Raw genomic sequence first — 19,450 nt, 5'->3', positions numbered from 1 at the left:
ACTAAGCTGTGCTGTTTTTTTAAGTTTGATTTTGTTTTACATTTATTTATTTATTTATTTATTTATTTATTTATTTATTTATTTATTTATTTATTATGTGTTATGTTGTATTGCCTGCATGTGTGCAAGTGCACCCATGTCCTGCAAAGAGGTCAGAGGACAACTTAACAGCAGCCATTTCTCTCCTTCCACCATGTGGGTTCTTAGTATTGAATTTAGGTCATTAGACTTGGTGACAAGTGCCCTTAGCCTGTGCTGAGCCATCTCTTACCTCTATTATTATTATTTTTAATTATTTTGTTTCGGCGGGAGGGTTGTTTTTGTTTTCTAGATTCTAATCTTTAAATTAACTTCACCAGAGGACATGACCTTTCCTGAATTTTAGTTATTGCATGTTCCAAGTGATTTTCCCCCAAATCTGCATACTTTGCTTTTCAGTTTTGCTTAAGGGTGTCTTTTCCTCACTGGGGGTTTTGCCTGATCCAGGGTCCTCCGCCCACCAGCAGGAATCACCATAGAGACCCAGAGCTCCTGACTCGGGGACCCAGGGCCCAGACCTATAGACATCTCTGCTTTTTCCCATGTCCATGTACCTGCAGCTTCCTTCTGCAAGTGGAAGGTGGAGCTACAGCCCTTTTGTGGGGATCTGGCCCCTGCTCCACCAGGTCTTGGCCTACAGAGCACCACTCTTATGCCCCTTCTGGTCCTGACTACCCCCTCAATTTCTTTCCTGGTCTATAGACTTGACATTTGAACACAGCTGAGATGTTTTAAGGTGCTTGAAGCCCTTCAACTGTCACATCTTTGTGCCTTGAGGTGGACAGATGTGTCTTCACTTACATTTCTGCTCGTGACACTCTCTTGATGCCTTGTTACATTTACCAAAGTCAAGTTTCTTAATTTACATTGTCCTTAAAATTTGTCACTGTTAACAAAAGTATTTCATTTAAAAACTATATTCTTGCTGGGCATGGTGGCGCATGCCTTTAATCCCAGCACTTGGGAGGCAGAGGCAGGCGGATGTCTGTGAGTTCAAAGCCAGTCTGGTCTACAAAGCGAGTTCCAGGCCAGCTGGGGCTACAGAGAGACCCTGTCTCAAAAAGACAAAAAAAAAAAAAAAACCAAAACCTATATTCTTAAACATTGATCTTGTGTGGGTATATATGTGATTTCCCCCTGCATTTTAAGGTCCTGAAACTGCTATACAAGCAGTTTGTCCATGCTCCATGTCCCCAGGTGGATCATGCAGCAGCCGTGAAGGAGTATAGCCGGTCTTCTGCTGATCAGGAAGAACCCCTGCCACATGAGCTCAGGCCTTCAGCAGTCCTCAGCAGGACCATGGACTACCTGGTGACCCAGATCATGGACCAAAAGGAAGGCAGCTTGAGGGATTGGTATGACTTCGTGTGGAACCGCACAAGAGGCATCCGGAAGGTATCAGCTGCCTTCAGTCAAATGACTAGGAAGTGCATGTGTATTTCCAGAGTAAATGGGTAGTTCTTTTCATTTTACTCATATACTTTTATTTAAGCAGTTACAAAACTGTTAGATTGTATTTCATGGGGTTGGTTTCAGATTGAAATGTAATTCAATGATAAGCATAGTTTTTCTGATGGTTGACTCTGCATGGGACATGAGTGTTTAGCTTGTGTGTGTGTGATCAGTGCATGTGTGTATGTGTAATCTTCCCCCTCACCTGTGGCCAGGACATCACACAGCAGCACCTGTGTGACCCCCTGACGGTATCCCTGATTGAGAAGTGCACCAGATTTCACATCCATTGTGCCCACTTCATGTGTGAGGAGCCCATGTCTTCCTTTGATGCCAAGATCAACAATGAGAACATGACCAAATGTCTACAGAGTCTGAAGGAAATGTACCAGGACCTGAGGAATAAGGGTGTTTTCTGTGCTAATGAAGCAGAGTTCCAGGGCTACAATGTTCTGCTCAGTCTCAACAAAGGAGACATTTTGAGGTAAGTTTTCAGATTCAGAAGTGGGACTGTGATGTCTAGAAAGTCCAGCTTTTAAGATTAAAAGATCATGGTCTGGGTGGTAGGAGTTGTCAAGCTAAGCCAGGAGTAAATCAGTGGGGGCATGCACTGGGACCAGCATGTCTGGCATAATCCCCTCATGTTCATTCTTGAGAATGATTTCAGTGAGGTAAGATGAAGGAGAGAGCCTCCCAATGAGACAGGTAGTAAACTAGGACAGGGAAGCTAGGAGACCCCATTGGAGTTGTTAGGTCAGTTTCCAGGTGGTTCTATCAGAGATAAGGAAAACTTACAAAACTTTTTTGGTAAGGTTGATGGGTATGGTGGCCCATGCCTTTAGTACCTGCACTTGGGAAACAAAGGCAGGTGGATCTCTGAGTTTGAGGCCAGCCTGGTCTACATAGTGAGTTCCAGGACAGCTTGGTCTATAGGGAGACCCTGTCTCAAAAAGACCAAAAAAAAAAGTAAACTGCTGGGTGTGGTGGTGCATGCCTTTAATCCCAGCGCTTGGGAGGAAGAGGCAGGTAGATCTCTGTGAGTTCAAGGCCAGCCTGGTCTACATAGTTCCACACCAGCTAGGGCAATAGGGAGACCCTGTCTCTAAAAGACCTCCCAAAAAAGGGTAGATAAGGCTTCAGTATGAATGAACTTTAAATCTTGGCCATGTTTATATATTGTTGGTAAGCTAAACTGACTGGTATCCATTGTCCCTTTTAGTTAGTTGCAAGATTTCTTTATTTACATTGAAATAGTCTCCCTTCTCTCTTTTTCTGTGTCTCTTTCTTTCTTTGACAAGATCTTACTATATGACCTAAATTGGCCTCAATTTGAGATCCTCTTGCCTCTGCCTTCTGAGTGCTCAGATCATATAGAATATATTCCCATGCCTGGCTGAAATTCTTTTTAGCTTGGTATTTTTCTCCAAGAACCTAATGTTGGAGAATATCTAGATACATGCTTGATTTAAATTTCAATGGCATCTAAACTCATTATAAAAAATGGCTAGGGGCTGGAGAGATGGCTTAGCAATTAAGAACACTGGCTGCTCTTGCAGAGGACCCAGGTTTGATTCCCAGCACCCACATGGCAACTAACAGTTGTCTGTAACTCCAGTTCCAGGGGGATCTGACAACCCTCTTCCGACCTCCATGGGCATTGAATGACACGGGTGTACCTACCTACATGTAGGCAATACGCTCATACACATAAAACAAAAACAATAAATTATTAAAAAAAAATTTTAAATTATTGTTTTTATTTTTTTTGTGTGTGTATTGCCTGCATGTAAGTAAGTGCACCTGTGTCGTGCAATGCCCATAGAGGACAGGAGAGGCTGTCGGATCCCCTGGAATTGGAGTTATGGATAGTTGTTAGCTGCCATGTGGGTGCTGGGATTGGAACTTGGGTTTTCTGCAAGAACAGCCAGTGTTCTTAACTGCTGAGCCATCTCTCCAGCCCATAAATTATTTTTTTAAATGGCTGGTAATGTCTTTAAATATGGCAGTCATTTGTACACATCTTGGATAAGTTATTGAGTTACCTCTTTTTAAAAAATTTCATCCATATATTTTTATGCATATGAGTGTTTTGCCTGATATATGTGTACAATGCCTATGGAGGCCAGAAGAAGGCAATGGTTTTCCTGGAACTGGAATCACAGATGGTTGTTAGCTGCCATGTGGGTGCTGGGAACTGAACCCAGGTCCTCTGCAAGAGAAGCCAGTTGCTTTTAAGCACTGAGCCATCTCTCTTAGCCCTTTATTTTTTAAAGTTTTGTTTTTATTACTTGTGTGTGTATGCACACTGAGCTCAGGTGTGGGCATGGGTGTGCCTGTTATGTGCAGGTGTATACAGGTGCCTACAGAGGCCAGAGGAAGGTGTCAAATCCTCTGTGAATCACCAGATGCTAGAGCTGAACACTGAATTCAGATCCTCAGCACAAGGATTCTTAACCATGGAGCCAGCTCTCCAACCCTTTTTAATTACATCTGTGTGTGTGTGTGTGTGTGTTTGCGTGCGTGCGTGCATAGGTGCCATGGTGCATGTGTAGAGATCAAAGCACACCTTACAGGAGTTGGTTCTCTGAGAGGTCAGAAAACAACCTCTGTGGACTTGTGGGAGTTGCTTCTCTCCTTCCAAAATATTGGTTTTGGGGATTGAACTTGGTTGTCAGGCTTGGCGAGCAAGTATCTTTAGCTGCTGAGCCATCTTGCCAGCCCTGATTCATTTCTATTTTAAAAAAGAAAAAGGGTGGAAATGTAAATGTCGCACTCCTGTATGACATTCTCAGAAATTGTTTTAAGTAACACCAAAAAAAAGTTGGGGCTGGGGAGATGGCTTAGTAGGTAAGAGTGCTTGCTGTAAAGGTAAAACCTGAGTTCAGATCCCCAGCACCCACATAAAAGTCAGGTATTGGTTGCATGTACCTGTAATCCCAGCGTCGGGACAGGGACAGGTGGTTATTGGGGGCTTGCTGGCCAGCCAGCCTAGCTCAAACACAATGAGCTTCAGGTTCAATGGGAGACCCTGTCTCAAAAACTAAGGTGGAGAGCAATAGAAGAAACCTGATATCCTTTAGTCTATGCATGTGCATGTGTGGGCTGGCATGCACCAGTACATATGTGCATACACCACACACATGTTAAATTTCCCATGTCTTAGACTTTGTTGCTAAACACGGTTGATTGGCAGTTGGCATTACTTTAAAATTCCTTTAATGATTGAATCCCACTTGATGTTTCTTGAACTTGTTTAACAACTTTTTAAAAAATTTTTTTAAAATTTTATGTGTTTGAGTGTATTACCTGCATGTGTGTAAGTACACCTGTGTCATGCAAAGCCCTTGGAGGTCAGAAGAGGGCATCAGATTCCCTGGAGCTGGAGTTACAAATGGTTGTTAGCTGCCATGTGGGTGCTGGGAATCAAACCTGCATCCTCTGTAAGAGCAGCCAGTGCTCTTAACTGCTGAGTCATCTCTCCAGCCCCTATCTACCTTTTAAGATTAAAAAAAATCAAATGTAGAGGCAGGCGGATCTCTGTGAGTTCGAGGCCACCTGGTCTACATAGCGAGTTCCAGGACAGCTGGGGCTACAAGGAGACCCTGTCTCAAAAAAACAAAAAGAAAAGAAGAAAAAAAAGAAAAAATCTTTGCTGGGCGTGGTGGTGCACACCTTTAATCCCAGGCACTGGGGAGGCAGAGGCAGGCGTATCTCTGTGAGTTCAAGGCCATCCTGGTCTACATAGTGAGTTCCAGGACCAGCTACAGGGAGACCCTGTCTCAAAAAGACCAAAAAAAAAAAAATGTGTTTGTGTGTATTTGTGCATAGGTACGTACACACGAGTGCAGGTGCATGCAGAGATCAGAAGAGGGTGTTAGATCATTGGGGCTGGAGTTAATAACAGTTGTGAATTGCCTGACATGGGTGTTGGGAAGTGATCCTAGGTCCTCTCCAAGAACAGCAAATGGTCTTAACTTAATACTGACCATTTAACTTAACTACTTAATCTTTTTAAAGAAAACCTTTGAAAACTAGGTGTAGTGGCACTGGGGATATAGAAGCAGAAGTATCAGAAGTTGAGGGTTATTTGACTTCATAGTGTGTTTGAAGCCAGTCTGGAATATATAAGACTATATCTCAAAAACCCCTCAAAATTAAAAGAAAACCTTTGTCTATTAATCCAGTGAGGCAATGACAGCTTTAGCTATAGAACCATACTCTCTTAGTATTGCAGAAATCAAAGTATTCATTAGATCTATTAAAAATCAACATTCTATGCAAAAGGTCACAAATGGCCAATGTGCAGAGAAAGATTCTGCAGAGTGTGGGTCCTTGGACAGGACCTATATTAAAATCCACCCACCCAGGGCTCAGGGACCATTTCGGAAGGTGGGCGGGGAGGAGATGCAGGACTGTATGAGAAATAGTCCTACACGCACCTGGAAACCAACAGCAATATTGTCAGCATGCACAAAACCCATGTAGACTTAAACAGACAAAAACCCACACAGAACTGTGGAAATGAACAGCAGGCCCCAATCTTAGTCAAAGAATTATTGGCAGCTGGGTGAGGAAGAGCTGATCTTCTTAAAGGGAGGGACTCTAGATAGGCTGACTAAATCCCAGTGGATGAACTTGCACTGAGGGGCATCTGGGGACACTAACTTTACATGATAGGCCTTAGCACAAATGGCAGAATGTATGAACTCCAGTGTGTGTGGGGGGCTATGGGAGGATGCCAAAGGGGAAGGGGGGTATAAAGATAATTTTATGTATGAAATACACAAAAATTCAATTAAAAAATATCTTCAGAAACAAACATTGTTCTGATTTAAACAAACAAACAAAAAAAACTACATTCTAACCATTTCTCCTCCTTAACTGGCAGAGAAGTGCAACAGTTCCACCCTGATGTTAGAAACTCCCCTGAGGTGGACTTCGCTGTCCAGGCTTTTGCTGCATTGAACAGTAATAATTTTGTGAGATTTTTCAAACTGGTCCAGTCAGCTTCTTATCTGAATGCCTGCCTATTACACTGTTACTTTAATCAGGTGAGTAGATTTGCCACTAGCAGTGTAAGACAGATTGTTATTGTGGTGTTGCAGTGCTTCTCTGTTCTTGCACTGTTCCAAGCAGGCAACAGCCTACCCATGGAACCTGCCACAGCCCAGCAAAGTATTCCTGGTGTTACCTTGCCTAATGGGGCACCATAGATCTTCACCAGGAGAGGCCATGCATTAGAAATACTATTCTGTGACTCAGAGAACTCTTTCAAATGGCAGGATGAGTTCAACACTATCATCTTTCATGAAAACAAAAGAACCAAAAAGCACAAATTATATATTGTATAAAATCTCTAACTTTGTAATTCTTAGTATTAATATACATTTTTGGAGTGAGGCTGGTGATGCTAAATTCATTTTAATAAGTACCTAAGTTCTTATTCTTTGCTCTGTCCTGTGCTGTGCTCTGAGGTTTCAAAGGCAATTAGAAGACCACTTTTTTACCTGGGGTTTTATATAAATTCTTGGTGTTAATTTCTAGTCATTTTGTTAGGTGCAGCTATATAGATAGGCTTGGAGATAACCATAGAGGACCCTCCTAGTTCCCTGCAGCTATTTACTCCGTGAGATGTGATCAGTACTAGTGCTCTCCTAGAGCATGCCCTCCCCATGCGTATACTGTCTCAGTTGTGGATAGAATTCTGTCTGTCCTCTGCTGATGGAGGAGGAGGCTGCTGGGAGTTTTCAGAGCCTATAGTTCTGTGAGTCTCTCTTTGGTTACACACCAAGTCCTCCTGTAAATATTGAGTATGATCCACAAGTCAAGTCCCTGGCAAAGAATCTTTGACCATTTTGCTTACTATTATCAAAGTTGAGTCACCAACACAACTGAAATTCTAGAACAAATGGAAAGGTTACTAATAACCTGCTACTTGGGGAACTCTGTACAGTTGTCAAGTAGAACTTAATATTTGTTCACTTGTTTGAGACAGTGTCTCACTGTATAGTTTTAACTGGTCTGGAACTTGCTATGCAGACCAGGTTTAATGTTCTTTAAATGAGTAATGTTATTAGAATGTTGACTTGTATAGATAACTAAACAAATGGAATCTGGATTTTCTTTTTCTTCAGAAAAATTTTTTACTGGCAGTGGCCTCCATAGTCCTGCTGTCTCAGGCCCAGTCTCCTTGCCCAGCTCCATGTACAGCGATGTCTTCCTATCCTCTCCCAATCTAAGCTTGGCTACTGCCTTCTCAGTACAACCCACCCTTACCACTCTGTCAGTGCTCATGTTCCTCCCTACTGCCCTTCTCTTGTATTGAATTACCATTAAACACACTTTATATACTCACCGTCTGTATCTCTGGTCTCTTCTCTAGCGTGTCAGCTATGTGGAGATAAGGGTTTTGTTGGTTTTGTTCCCATCGTTGGAGCAGTTAATGAGCACTGGGAGAAGACAAGCACCTAGAGAGAGGCCCAGAACCTAAACAACTTTTTGTTAGGATTTTCATCTGTTGTCTTTTTTATGTGTTTGTTATAGTACAATAAAATGGTTTTTGTCTCCCACTGATATATTTAATTTTATGTTAGGCATTTTCTCTAGCATTCCGTAACATCTATAGTTTCAGTTCCTCAGAAGCTTTTGAAAATTCAGTGGATGGAGTTTGTTGTCATGCTCTTTTATTATTGGATGTTTCATAGTTATAGATGAAATGTTAATGACACATCCTTTTTTGGGTACTGTTTGCTTAGTATTCATTCCTGGGTATCTGGCTGTCTCTAAGCTTTGTGTCCATATTGCCTGACTGCCTTCTACAGGACTGAGCTACAGCTGGAGTTCATGTCTCTGTGTAGCTGGCTGGCTGTGGTCTTGGTTTAACTGACTTCTCTCTGAGCTTGCATTGACTTACCTTCTTTCAGATCCGTAAGGATGCCCTCCGGGCACTCAATGTTGCATACACTGTGAGCACACAAAGGTCTACTGTCTTCCCTCTGGATGGTGTCGTACGTATGCTGTTGTTCAGAGATTGTGAAGAGGCCACAGACTTCCTCAATTACCATGGCCTCACTGTTGCTGATGGGTAAGAGCTGAGACTGCACGTGGGCTTCTCTCTCTTTGTCTTTTTCTTTTTAAATTTTGATAAAGGGCTGTTTGCTGGGCCATGGAAAAGGCCTATATCATGTGCTGCTTCCCTGCTGTGCATCTAGGGAATAATCCCAAAACACCGTTGGGGTCCAAACGAAGCTCTTTTTGACTCCCAGTCAGTGCTTTTTATGAGTTACCAGAGAACCTAAAGATAAAGGTTATATAAGACCTTTCCAGTCTGTTCTTTGAGGATTGCATTTGTTCACCCATGTTTGGCCATTGTACACCTGATGACAGAGATGGAAGCACCAGTAGTCCATGCCAGGCTGCTCTATACTTGCAGTCAGGGTTTTGAGACTGATGAAGCTCACAGACTATCTCCCAACAGATAGCACTATTACACCTGACATCCTATGTTGGTGTTTCCTCGACCCATCTGCAGCTTTTCCTTCTAGTCCTGTCTTCAGGGAAATAGGATAGTTTTTGAGTGGGATGCAATCCTTGAGAGAAGAACACACAGGTTTATGTCATTCCAAGCATGACTGTTAATGCCCTAGGTCATGTGGTTCCCCAGGGCTGGAAGCAGTAGGCATTAGCACCTTTCTTTTCTCATCTGTGTCCAGACTTGCTTTAACAAGGGGCCCCAGTAGTTGGGCTTGAGGAGGGATAGCTGTCTTCTTTCCCTGCTGACCTCTATCTGTGGGTTCTTTGTGGTAGCTGTGTTGAGTTGAATCGGTCAGCATTCCTGGAACCAGAGGGATTATGCAAGGCCAGGAAGTCAGTGTTTATTGCCAGGAAGCTGACGGTGTCAGTTGGAGAAGTTGTGAATGGAGGACCACTGCCTCCTGTCCCTCGCCACACCCCTGTGTGCAGCTTCAACTCCCAGAACAAGTACGTCGGGGAGAGCCTGGCTACAGAGTTGTCCATCAGCACTCAGAGATCTGGTGTGGACGTAGCAGGTGAGTGAAGCTGTAGCACATTTTCCCTCTTGGAAGGCTTTCTTTCACCAGAAGCCTCTGTCTTTGGGGCTTAGAGGTCTATCTGTTTGCCTGATGCTCGAGTGTCTTCTCATTTTGCCTGGATTTAGGAATTGTGAAGCCCTTCTTTGGGCCAGGGATACTACCATGTTGTTTGCACACAAAGTATATATCATCCCATGCCATACACCCTCAGGAGGGGGCCTGCAATGATTGTGAGGAGGGCAAGTCAATCATTAGGGTCTGCCATCCCTACATAGATTGTAGTGCATGTGGTGCTGCTACCAAGCATCTGCAGCACTATGTTTTCCTGTGTGTTTCTTTCCAGGTGGTGGGAGAGAAGAGTGTGGGGCAGAGCTGGATGTGCCACCATTGACTCTTTCTCCACAGCCTCCTCCTACACTCTCATCTGTACCAGTGCTTCACGTCCCACCACTGACCACAGCTGTAGCACCCACCCTCTTCCAGCCTTCCATGCAGCCCGAGCTGCTACCTACAAAGTCTGTGCCTGTGTACTCTGATGTGGTAGGGATCTTCCAGATCAAAACTCCAAGAAACCTTGGGGGGGTGGGCTGTGTTGCCTGGTCTCACAGGGTAGTAGCCAGGCAGAGTCAGTGGGTGGTGAGGGAGAGAAGACTTGTCTAGGGTCAAAGCCTTGGGTGGCGAGCTAAGCCCCAAACTGCTTTCTGGTTAGCTGTAGAGACCCCATTTCATAATAGCAGTCAGTTGCACTTGAATGCTTCCCATCATGATACCAAGCTGAACCTGAATGGCTGTTCTGCTTGAAGTCAGTACCTGCTCATTTAAGATACCCATGGATGGACTGATGAGGACCTGTGAGGCCACAGCACTGTTATGTACTTACAGATATATCATCGGTAGCTTTGGTTTTGAGCAGAGCCTGTCCATAGCATAGGTGAAGGGCTTGATTGTGTCTCCCTGGCTTCTTGGGCACATGCTGGGCACTAACCTGCTTGAAGGATCAGGGAGTCATTAGAGAAAGCCTGGAGAAAGGTCATAGAAATGAGAAACGTTTGGTGTGGACAAGAGATGATGTATAAAGGTGCTGTTAGAAGCACCTACAAGGCAGTCATCTGGCAGACTCGCCCCAGGACCCCTGGAAGACACCTTTCTGTTCCTCAAAGACTTTTCCTGAAGCACTGAAGTAGACCCTGCACTAGGGTTCCTATGCTTTGCCAGTAAAAACTTTCAGAAGTGTCTCACCCAAGATTTCTGCTCTTGGTAGAATACTTGTTTCAATTCCTGTGGTCTTTCCTTAGGACCTAATGCAAGTGGTAGACGAGCTCATACAGGAGGCTCTTCAAGCAGACTGTGAGGAAGTCAGCACTGCTGGGACAGCCTATGTAGCCGCAGCTCTGTGGTGAGTGGCACCTGCTATGCCAGCTTTCCTTGCTCTGTGACTGTCCAGTGCTCTCTGGGTATATGCCTGTCCCTCCTTATAAAGTTCTCATTTATCAGCAAGACTCATTTCTGTGTGGTTAGATTCATAGTACAACCAGATATAGTGGTACAAGCTTTTAATTCTAGCACTCAGGAGGCAGAGATAGGCAGATCTCTGTGAGATTGAGGCCAGTCTCGTCTACACAGTGAGTAGCGAGTTCTAAGCCAGCTGGTGCTACAGGGAGACCCTGTCTCAAAAAATAGCCCAAAAAAAAAAAAAAAAAAAAAAAAAAATCAACAGTTCAGTTTTAGGGGGCTTTGCAGCTCCCTCAGGCCAAAATGTTGACTTTATTCTTTAGACGGGTATAGTTTAAGTTCCTGACCTTTTATTAGAATGTGATTTCCATTTGTGAATCCTTTCTTAAAAATTTGCCTGTATGTATGTGAGCATGGGTATGCAACACATGTGTGGAGGTCAGGACAACTTTAGAGAGTTTGTTCTCTCCCTCCACTGTGGATTCTGGACATGAAACTCAGGTCAGGCTTGTGTGGCAGATGCTTTATATGTTGCACCATCTCCATTGCCTGTGAGCCAGACATTTCACTCGTCACCTTTTGTTTTTTTTAAGATGAGGTCTCACTTTGGACCCCTGGCTGTCTTGGAATTTGCTATGTAGACCAGGCTGGCCTCAATCTCACAGAGATCCATCTGCCTCTGCCTCCGGAGTACTGGAACTAAAGGTGTGTGCCACCATGCCTGGCTTAAACTTTGGGTTTTTAAAAAGATTTACTTCTGTTTTTATTTATGTATGTGTATGTGACTGCTGTGTGTCTGCAGAGGCAGAAGGCAGCATCTGATCTCTAGGAGCTGGAGTTATAGGCTGTTGTGAGCTGCCTAAATTGGATGCTGAGAACTGAACTTGGGTCCCCCTGCAAGAGAGTCATCTCCACTGAGTCATCTCCAGCCCTTGAGCTTTGAATTCTTGATCCTCCTCCACCTTGTCTTCCTCTTTTTATACCTCCTCTTGCATCTTTTTTGTCCTTTCCTTCCTTCCTCTTCTTTTCCTCCCTTTTTTTTTTTTTTTTTTTGCTATGAGTTGATATCTCACTGCAGTTTTGATTTGCATTTCTCTAATTACTGATGATATTGGTCTTTTTTCACGTGCTTATGGCTCATTTGTATCATTTCACTGGAAATGATAATAGTTTGCCAATTAAAAATTTTTTTTTATTTTTTTATTTTTTTGTCTTAGGGTCCCCTTGTAGCCCCAGCTGTCCTGGAACTCACTGTATACTAGGCTGGCCTTGAACTCACAAAGATCCGCCTGCCTCTGCCTCCTAAGTGCTGGGATTAAAGGTGTGCGCCACCATGCCTGGCTTAGTTTTATATTTTATGTGATGTGTATGAGTCTCTTGCCTGTATGTATGTAAGTATACCTGTGTCATGCAATGCCACAGTCAGAGAGGGTATTGGAGTCCCTTGGAATTGGAGTTAACAGTTGTTAGCCTCCACGTGGGTGCTGGGAATTGAACCTGGGCCCTCTGCAAGAGCAGCCAGTGCTTTTAACAGCTAAGCAATCTCTCCAGCCCTGTTTGTGAGTTTTGATATGGGCTGTTTGTGGTTGAGTTGTAGGAGCTCTCTTATATTTCATATGGTCTCTTATCAGATACAGAATTTGCATGCATTTTCTCTTATTCTCTAGGTTGACTTTTTTCTTCTTTTCTATTTTTTCTGATTTTTGAGATAGAGTCTCATGTAGCCCAGGCTGGCCTTAAACTTGCTTTGTGGCAAATGCTTCACCTCCCATGTGCTGAGATTATAAGCATGCACCAACATGCCTGGTATATGTAGTACTAAGGCTCAAACCCAGGTCTTTGTGCTTGCTAGACAAACACTCTACCAGCTGAACTATAGCCCCAGCCCCTGGGCTATCTTTATACCTCTTAATGTCTTTTAATGTACAACAATTTTAAATTTTGGGGTAGTCTAATTTTTCTAATTTTCTTTTTTGTTGCCTGTGCTTTTAGGGGCTTACCTAAGAATTTACTGTCAAATTGAATGCCATGAAGGTATTCAAATGTTCTAACAGTTTTATATATATATAAATTTAAAATTTAGATCTTTTATTCACTTAAAAATTTTTTTTTATATATGGTATGAGGTAAAGGTCCAACTTTATGCCTTTGTGTATAGATGTCTGGTCTTTCTTGCACTGTTCATTAAAAAGAGTGAATGGTCTTGGCACCCTTGTGGAAAGTCATTTGAGTATATAAGGGTTTATTTTGGGACTCTGTACTCTGTTCTACTGGTCTTTGTCTTTTCTCATGCTAGTACCATATTGCTTTGATTAATATAGCTCTGTTGTGCATTTTTGTTTGTTTGTTTGGGTTTAAAAAAATATTTAATTATTTTTATTTTTTATGTGTATGAGTAGTGTATTGCCTGCCTGTGTATAAGTGTACCTGCGTCATGCAGAGTCTGCGGAGGTCAGAAGAGGGCGTCGAATTCTCCTGAAACTGGAGTTATGGACAGTTGTAAGCTGCCATATGGGTACTTGGGGTTGAAGCCAAATCCTCTGCAAGAGTAGCCAGTACTTTTAATGACTGTGCCATCTATCCAGCCCCTTGGCTGGCTTTTGAGACAGGGTCTCCAGCTGGCCTAAATCTCAATATAAGCCACACTGGCCTCTATCTCATAGAGATTGCCTGCCTCTTGCTCCCAAGTGCTAAATGTATATGCCACCACACCTGGCTTTAATAAGTTTTGACATTAAAACATACCAGTCTTTAAATGCTTTTTCATTTTTAAGACTGTTTTGTTACTTGTGTTCCCTTGAGAAAGACCATTTGAGTTTTTAAAGAGTTCTGTTTCTCCAGAAATGCTCTTGGGGTTTTGATAGAGATTGCTGTGGGCTATATTGTTGTCGTCTTTAAGATTTATTTTCTTTTTAATACGTGTATATGTGTGTGTCCTGTGGATATGTGCACATGAGTGCAGGTGCTCATGGAGGTCCACAAAGAGGGTATTGGATCCCTTGGAGCTGAAGATACAGGTGGTTGTGAGCCACCCAACATAGGTGCTGGGAACATCCTCTGGAAGAGCAGTACATGCATTAGCTGCTAAGCCATCTCCCTAACCCTTTTATTGTCCCCTTAATATTAGTAAATGTTCCAGTTGTCTTTTTGTTAATTTAGATCATCCTTAATTTCTTTTAGCAATGTTTTATGGTTTACTGTACAAGTCTTTTTGCTTCCTTTGTTAAATTTATTCCTAATTATTATGCCTTACAACTGCAATTTTTAAATTGTTTTTATTATTTTTATTTTTTGTGTATGAGTATATTGCCTGCATGTGTGAGTCCACCCATGTCATACAATACCTGAGGAGGTCAGAAGAGGGCGTTGGAGTCCCCTGAAACTGGAGTTATGGATGGTTGTTAGCTGCCATGTGGGTGCTGAGAATTGAACCCTGTTCTACAAGAGTACTCAGTGCTCTTAATCGCTGAGCCATCTCTCCATTCCCTTATTGTTTTGAGACAAAGTCTCACTATGTAGCCTGACTAGCCTGGAACTTGCTATGTAGACTAGGTTGGCCTTGAACACACAAGAGATCTGCTTATCTCTGCCTCCTGAGTGCTATGGTGTACCCCCATGCCCGGCGTTACACTGTCCTGGCCTTGTACTGTTTTTGTTTTGCTTTGTTTATTCATTTTAAATTGATTATTACTTGTATATGGAAATAATGTTGATTTTACTTGGTGGTGCTGGGAATTGATCCTAGAACTTTGCACATGAGGCAAGCACTCAACCCCAACCTATTACAGATTGATCTTTATCTTCAACTTAACTCAAGTTGCTTTATATCTTAGGATTTTCTATATATAAGATCATATCATCTTTGAATATAGTATAGTTATTTCTTCCCTAATTGGGATGCTTCTTCTTACTTATTTTTTGAGACAAAGTCTCTGTGTAGCCCTGGTTGGCTGCAAACTCAGAGATTCACCTGCCTCTACCTCCAGAGTGCTGGGATTAAAGGCATGTGCCACCATGCCTAGGCCGCCTCCTCCTCCTCCTCCTCCCCCCTCCCCCCTCCCTCCTCCTCCATCTTCCCTTCTTCCTCCCCCTCCTCCTCCAGGCTGTCGGATCCCCTAGAACTGGAGTTACACACAGTTCTTAGTTGCTATGTGGGTGCTGGGATTCGAACCTGGGTCTTCTGCAAGAATTTCTTAACCGCCGAGCCATCTCTTCAGCCCCAACTTTCTTCTTTTTTTAAAAAAAAAAAAAAATTTTTATTATTATTAGAGTGAGTATGAGTGTGTCGGTATACATAGGCACATGTGTGCCATGGCACTTGTGTGCAGGTCAAAAGACTATTTTCACGAGTCAGTTCTCTCCTTCCACCATGAGTTCTGGGGATCGTACTCAGATTTCCAGGCTTGCATGGCAAGTGCTTTTCCCGCTGAGCCATCTTGTTGGTCCTTGATTGGTTTTCATATATTGAGCTGTCCTTGTATTACAGGAACAAAAGATTTCATTTGGCAAGAGTGTATGGGGGCTTACTTTTTTCAGAGTTTGAATGCTATCCGCTTTAATTTATCTAGTGTTTCTAATGCTGCTGTGGAGGATCTGATAACAGCTGCAACCACAGGCATTTTGAGACAGGTTGTAGCTGAAGAAGTAGCTATGGAAAGACAGAGAAGAGAGGAGGAAAAGCGACGGGTTGAAGAGGAAAGGTAGGTGTGTTCTGTCCTTGCAGCTGGGCATGGAGATTGGCGTGTACCAGCCCTAGCCCCAGATGCCCACCTTTGACCTCTAACCCCTGTTGGCCCACTCAGCATCCTCATATACTTGGACTTAAGAGAGAGAAAGAAAGGTGGTGTGTGTGTGTGTGTGTGTGTGTGTGTGTGTGTGTACGCACGCGTGTGTGTGTGAAAGTAGGGGGTGTCCCCATTGCCATGCCTACCTTGTGGGTATTGGGTCTTTCCCAGCGAGAGAAAGTAACGGGCTGTCACTAGTATGGCATACTAACTCAAGCAGTACTACTCACCCATTTGCAGTCAAGGAGTAAAATAATGTGCTTTTTTTTTTTTTCCTTTTGGAGATAGGATCTCCCAGTAGCCCCAGCTGTCCTGGAACTCCCTATGTAGACCAAGCTAGCCTCAACCTTACAGAGTTCCACCTTCCCCTGCCTCCTGAGTGCTGGGTTTAAAGGCGTGCATCACCATGTCTGGCTTATTTTTATTCTTAAGCATTATCATTGTGCTTTTTTTCTTCTTACCCTTAGGTTAAAGCAAGAGCTGGTATTAACTCAGTTGAGCGAAGGCCTGGCTGCAGAGCTGACAGAACTCTTGGTGAAAGAGTGTGTGTGGGAAACCTGCTCCCAGGAGTTGAAGTGAGTAAAATGCTGGTGCCCTGAATGCCAGGGGTGTGGCAGGAGGAAGGAGGGCTGTGTAGGGCACTGTGGCCATGCTGGTTCTAAGTCAGGATAGCTGGTGTGTACTTAAGTGAACATTAGAAGCATATCTTTAAGATAACCAAATGTAACATGATAGACCTCTGCTTCATTCTCATCATCATGGACCCTGCATGAGGTATGGGATGTATCAGTTAGCAAATTTACTAGTAGAATCTTTTCTATACCAGGCCATATACTATTAATATTTTTCAAGTAGGAGACCCTTTCTAAAATTTCTTTCATGTATTAGACCTCTTTAGACTTTTAAGAGTTTTTAATCATTTTACTGCTGAACTTCAGAGAAGGAGGAGGTACCAGTTGTGAAGGAAAGTCTGTCCTTGTGCTTATGTTCCTCTGAGATAGCCTGAAAGTGGTGCTTGTATATCACAGCTTCCAGTGCAGGTGGGAAACCCATCAAGAGACAGTGCATTTTCAGTGGATAGTTCTTTCTGTTCCTATTAGTTGGGAGCCTGTCTGTCAGGTTACTATAAGGAAGAGCTTTCACAAAATGATGGCAGTATATCTGTTCTCTTTGGTTTTGTTTTTTGAGGCATGGTCTAGCCCAGACTGGGCTAGCACTTGCCATATAGCTCATGCTGGCCTTTAACTCATGGTTATCCTCCTGTCTCAGCTTCCCAAATATTGGGATTTAGTGTTTTGTTTTGTTTTGCTTTGTTTTGTTTTGTTTTGTTTTGTTTTGTTTTGTTTTGTTTTGTTTTGTTTTGTTTTGTTTTGTTTTGTTTTGTTTTGTTTTGTTTTGTTTTGTTTTGTTTTGTTTTGTTTTGTTTTGTTTTGTTTTGTTTTGTTTTGTTTTGTTTTGTTTTGTTTTGTTTTGTTTTGTTTTGTTTTGTTTTGTTTTGTTTTGTTTTGTTTTGTTTTGTTTTGTTTTGTTTTGTTTTGTTTTGTTTTGTTTTGTTTTGTTTTGTTTTGTTTTGTTTTGTTTTGTTTTGTTTTGTTTTGTTTTGTTTTGTGACAGGGTCTCATGTAGCCCTGGCTGGCCTGAAGCTTGCTATGTAGACCAAGCTGGCCTTGGAACTGAGAAATCTGCCAGATCTGCCACTCTCTGCCAGTGCTGAGTACTGGGATTAAAGGCGTGAACCACCATGCCCAGCTAGTATGTTTGTTTTGAATCCCAGGATGAAGTGTTAGGAAACAGATAAAAACCGAGAACTTGGTGCCAAATAAGGAAAATGCCTGCAGTTTCAGGTGACTTGGAGTTTATTTAGCTCAGCCTCAAACTATCTCTAACCTCCACAAGGATGAGTTACTAGAAATGAATCTATTTGTATTTAAACTTCTTTTTTGTGTGTGTGGCTAAGTGTATTTGATAGTCCTTTGTGCTACCTTGCTTGGTAGAATTTTGTTACTTAAAAAATGTCTTTTGGGCTGGGCATGGTGGCACATGCCTTTAATCCCAGTAAGGGAGGCAGAGGCAGGTAGATCTCTGTGAGTTCAAGACCAGCCTGGTCTCCATAGCAAGTTCCAGACCAGCTGTGGCTACAGAGAGACTGTCTCAAAAAGTCCAAAAAAAAAAGAAGAAAAGTCTTTTGGGGAACAGCAAGAAGAGTACTTGCTGTTCTTCTGGAGGGCCCAAGTTTAGTTCTTAGTACCCACAGTGGGTGGCTCACAACCACCTGTAACTTCACCTCCAGATCTGACACCTCCTTTTGGACTCCAAAGGCACCTGTACACACATGGCAGACTAGACACATAGATAGTAAGACTCAGTCTTTAAAAAAGAAAAAGTCTGAGACACAGATTTATCATGGCATGACTAGAAGTAATCACTCCTAGTAGTCACTAGTGATTATCATTATTTGAGATACTTCTAGTTATAAGCACTATACGTTGCTGATGAGATCTTGGAATTGTCTTATTGGTCATTTAATTCCGGGGCTAGCAAAATGGCTTAGTAGGTAAAGGCATTTGTTGCCAACCTTGATGACCTAAGTTCAGTTCTCAGAACCCACATACAGAAAGAGAGAACCAACTTCTGAAAGTTGTCCTTTGACCTCCATATTCTCCTCATGGTACACTGATGCTCCCCCTCACCCTCTTTGCCCTCCAACCCCGCCTCCCAAAACCTGAGTTAAAAATTTAAAATTTCAGCTATTTTATTAAAATAAAAGTTTACAGGGGCTGGAGAGATGGCTCAGTGGTTAAGAACACTGGTTTTTCTTGCAGAAGACTCAGGTTCGAATCCCAGCATCCACATAGCAGCTAACAACAGTCTGTAACTCCAGTCCCAGGGGTCTGACAGCCTCTTCTGACCTCAGATTTTGGGGGGGCTTAGAGGGCAAAGAGGGTGATTAAAAACTCTTAAAAGTCTAAAGAGGCCTAATGCATGAAAGAAATTTTAGAAAGGGTCTCCTACTTGAAAAATATTAATGGTATATGGCCTGGTATAGAAAAGATTCTACTAGTAAATTTGCTAACAGATACATCCCATGCCTCATGCAGGGTCCATGATGATGAGAATGAAGCCTCTTCTGACCTCCACTGGCATTGCACGACATGGGTGCACTTAACCTACATGCAGGCAATACACACATACACATAAAATAAAAATAATAAAATTTTTTTTTTTTTTATGAAAAGGAAAGCTTATGAAAGCCAGGTGTGGCAGTGGTGACTTACTTAATTCCAGCACTCCGGAGGCAGAGGCAGGTGGATCTCTGTGAATTCAAGGCCTCCTGGCCTACATAGTGAGTTCTAGGCCAGCAGGGGCTACAGGGAAACCCTGTCTCAAAAAGAAAAAAAATAAATAAATAAAAATTTACTCCATCCCTCCTTTCTTTGAGTATAGACTCTTGTTCTGTTACTAATGCTGGTTCAACTACTAGGCACAAGTGGTCCTCTCACCTCAGGTTCTTGTTGGGACCATATGTGTGGGCTACCCTACCTAGCCAGGTTAAAAGGTTTATTTAAAAAAAAAAATATTTTAGGGACTGGAGAGATGGCTCAGCAGTTAAGAACACTGGTTGTTCTTGCAGAAGACCCAGGTTTGAATCCCAGCACCCACATAGCAGCTAAC

General features: G+C 42.8%; 1 protein-coding gene across 1 annotated transcript in view; it reads left to right on the top strand.

The window, feature by feature from the left end:
- Mcm3ap (minichromosome maintenance complex component 3 associated protein) overlaps window positions 1-19,450 on the top strand; it is a 62,467-nt gene that overhangs the window by 10,753 nt on the left and 32,264 nt on the right. The window contains exons 8-16 of the mRNA XM_008840466.3: window positions 1,237-1,434; window positions 1,707-1,975; window positions 6,380-6,542; window positions 8,415-8,575; window positions 9,298-9,539; window positions 9,886-10,082; window positions 10,838-10,938; window positions 15,563-15,694; window positions 16,246-16,353. Coding sequence (XP_008838688.1) covers window positions 1,237-1,434; window positions 1,707-1,975; window positions 6,380-6,542; window positions 8,415-8,575; window positions 9,298-9,539; window positions 9,886-10,082; window positions 10,838-10,938; window positions 15,563-15,694; window positions 16,246-16,353 — 1,571 coding nt within the window. The remainder of the gene's footprint in view (window positions 1-1,236; window positions 1,435-1,706; window positions 1,976-6,379; window positions 6,543-8,414; window positions 8,576-9,297; window positions 9,540-9,885; window positions 10,083-10,837; window positions 10,939-15,562; window positions 15,695-16,245; window positions 16,354-19,450) is intronic.

The sequence above is a fragment of the Nannospalax galili genome, unplaced genomic scaffold (genome assembly GCF_000622305.1).
Source record: "Nannospalax galili isolate Female #2095 unplaced genomic scaffold, S.galili_v1.0 scaffold619, whole genome shotgun sequence".
Classification (NCBI taxonomy): domain Eukaryota; kingdom Metazoa; phylum Chordata; class Mammalia; order Rodentia; family Spalacidae; genus Nannospalax; species Nannospalax galili.
This window is presented reverse-complemented; position numbering and strand designations above follow the sequence as displayed.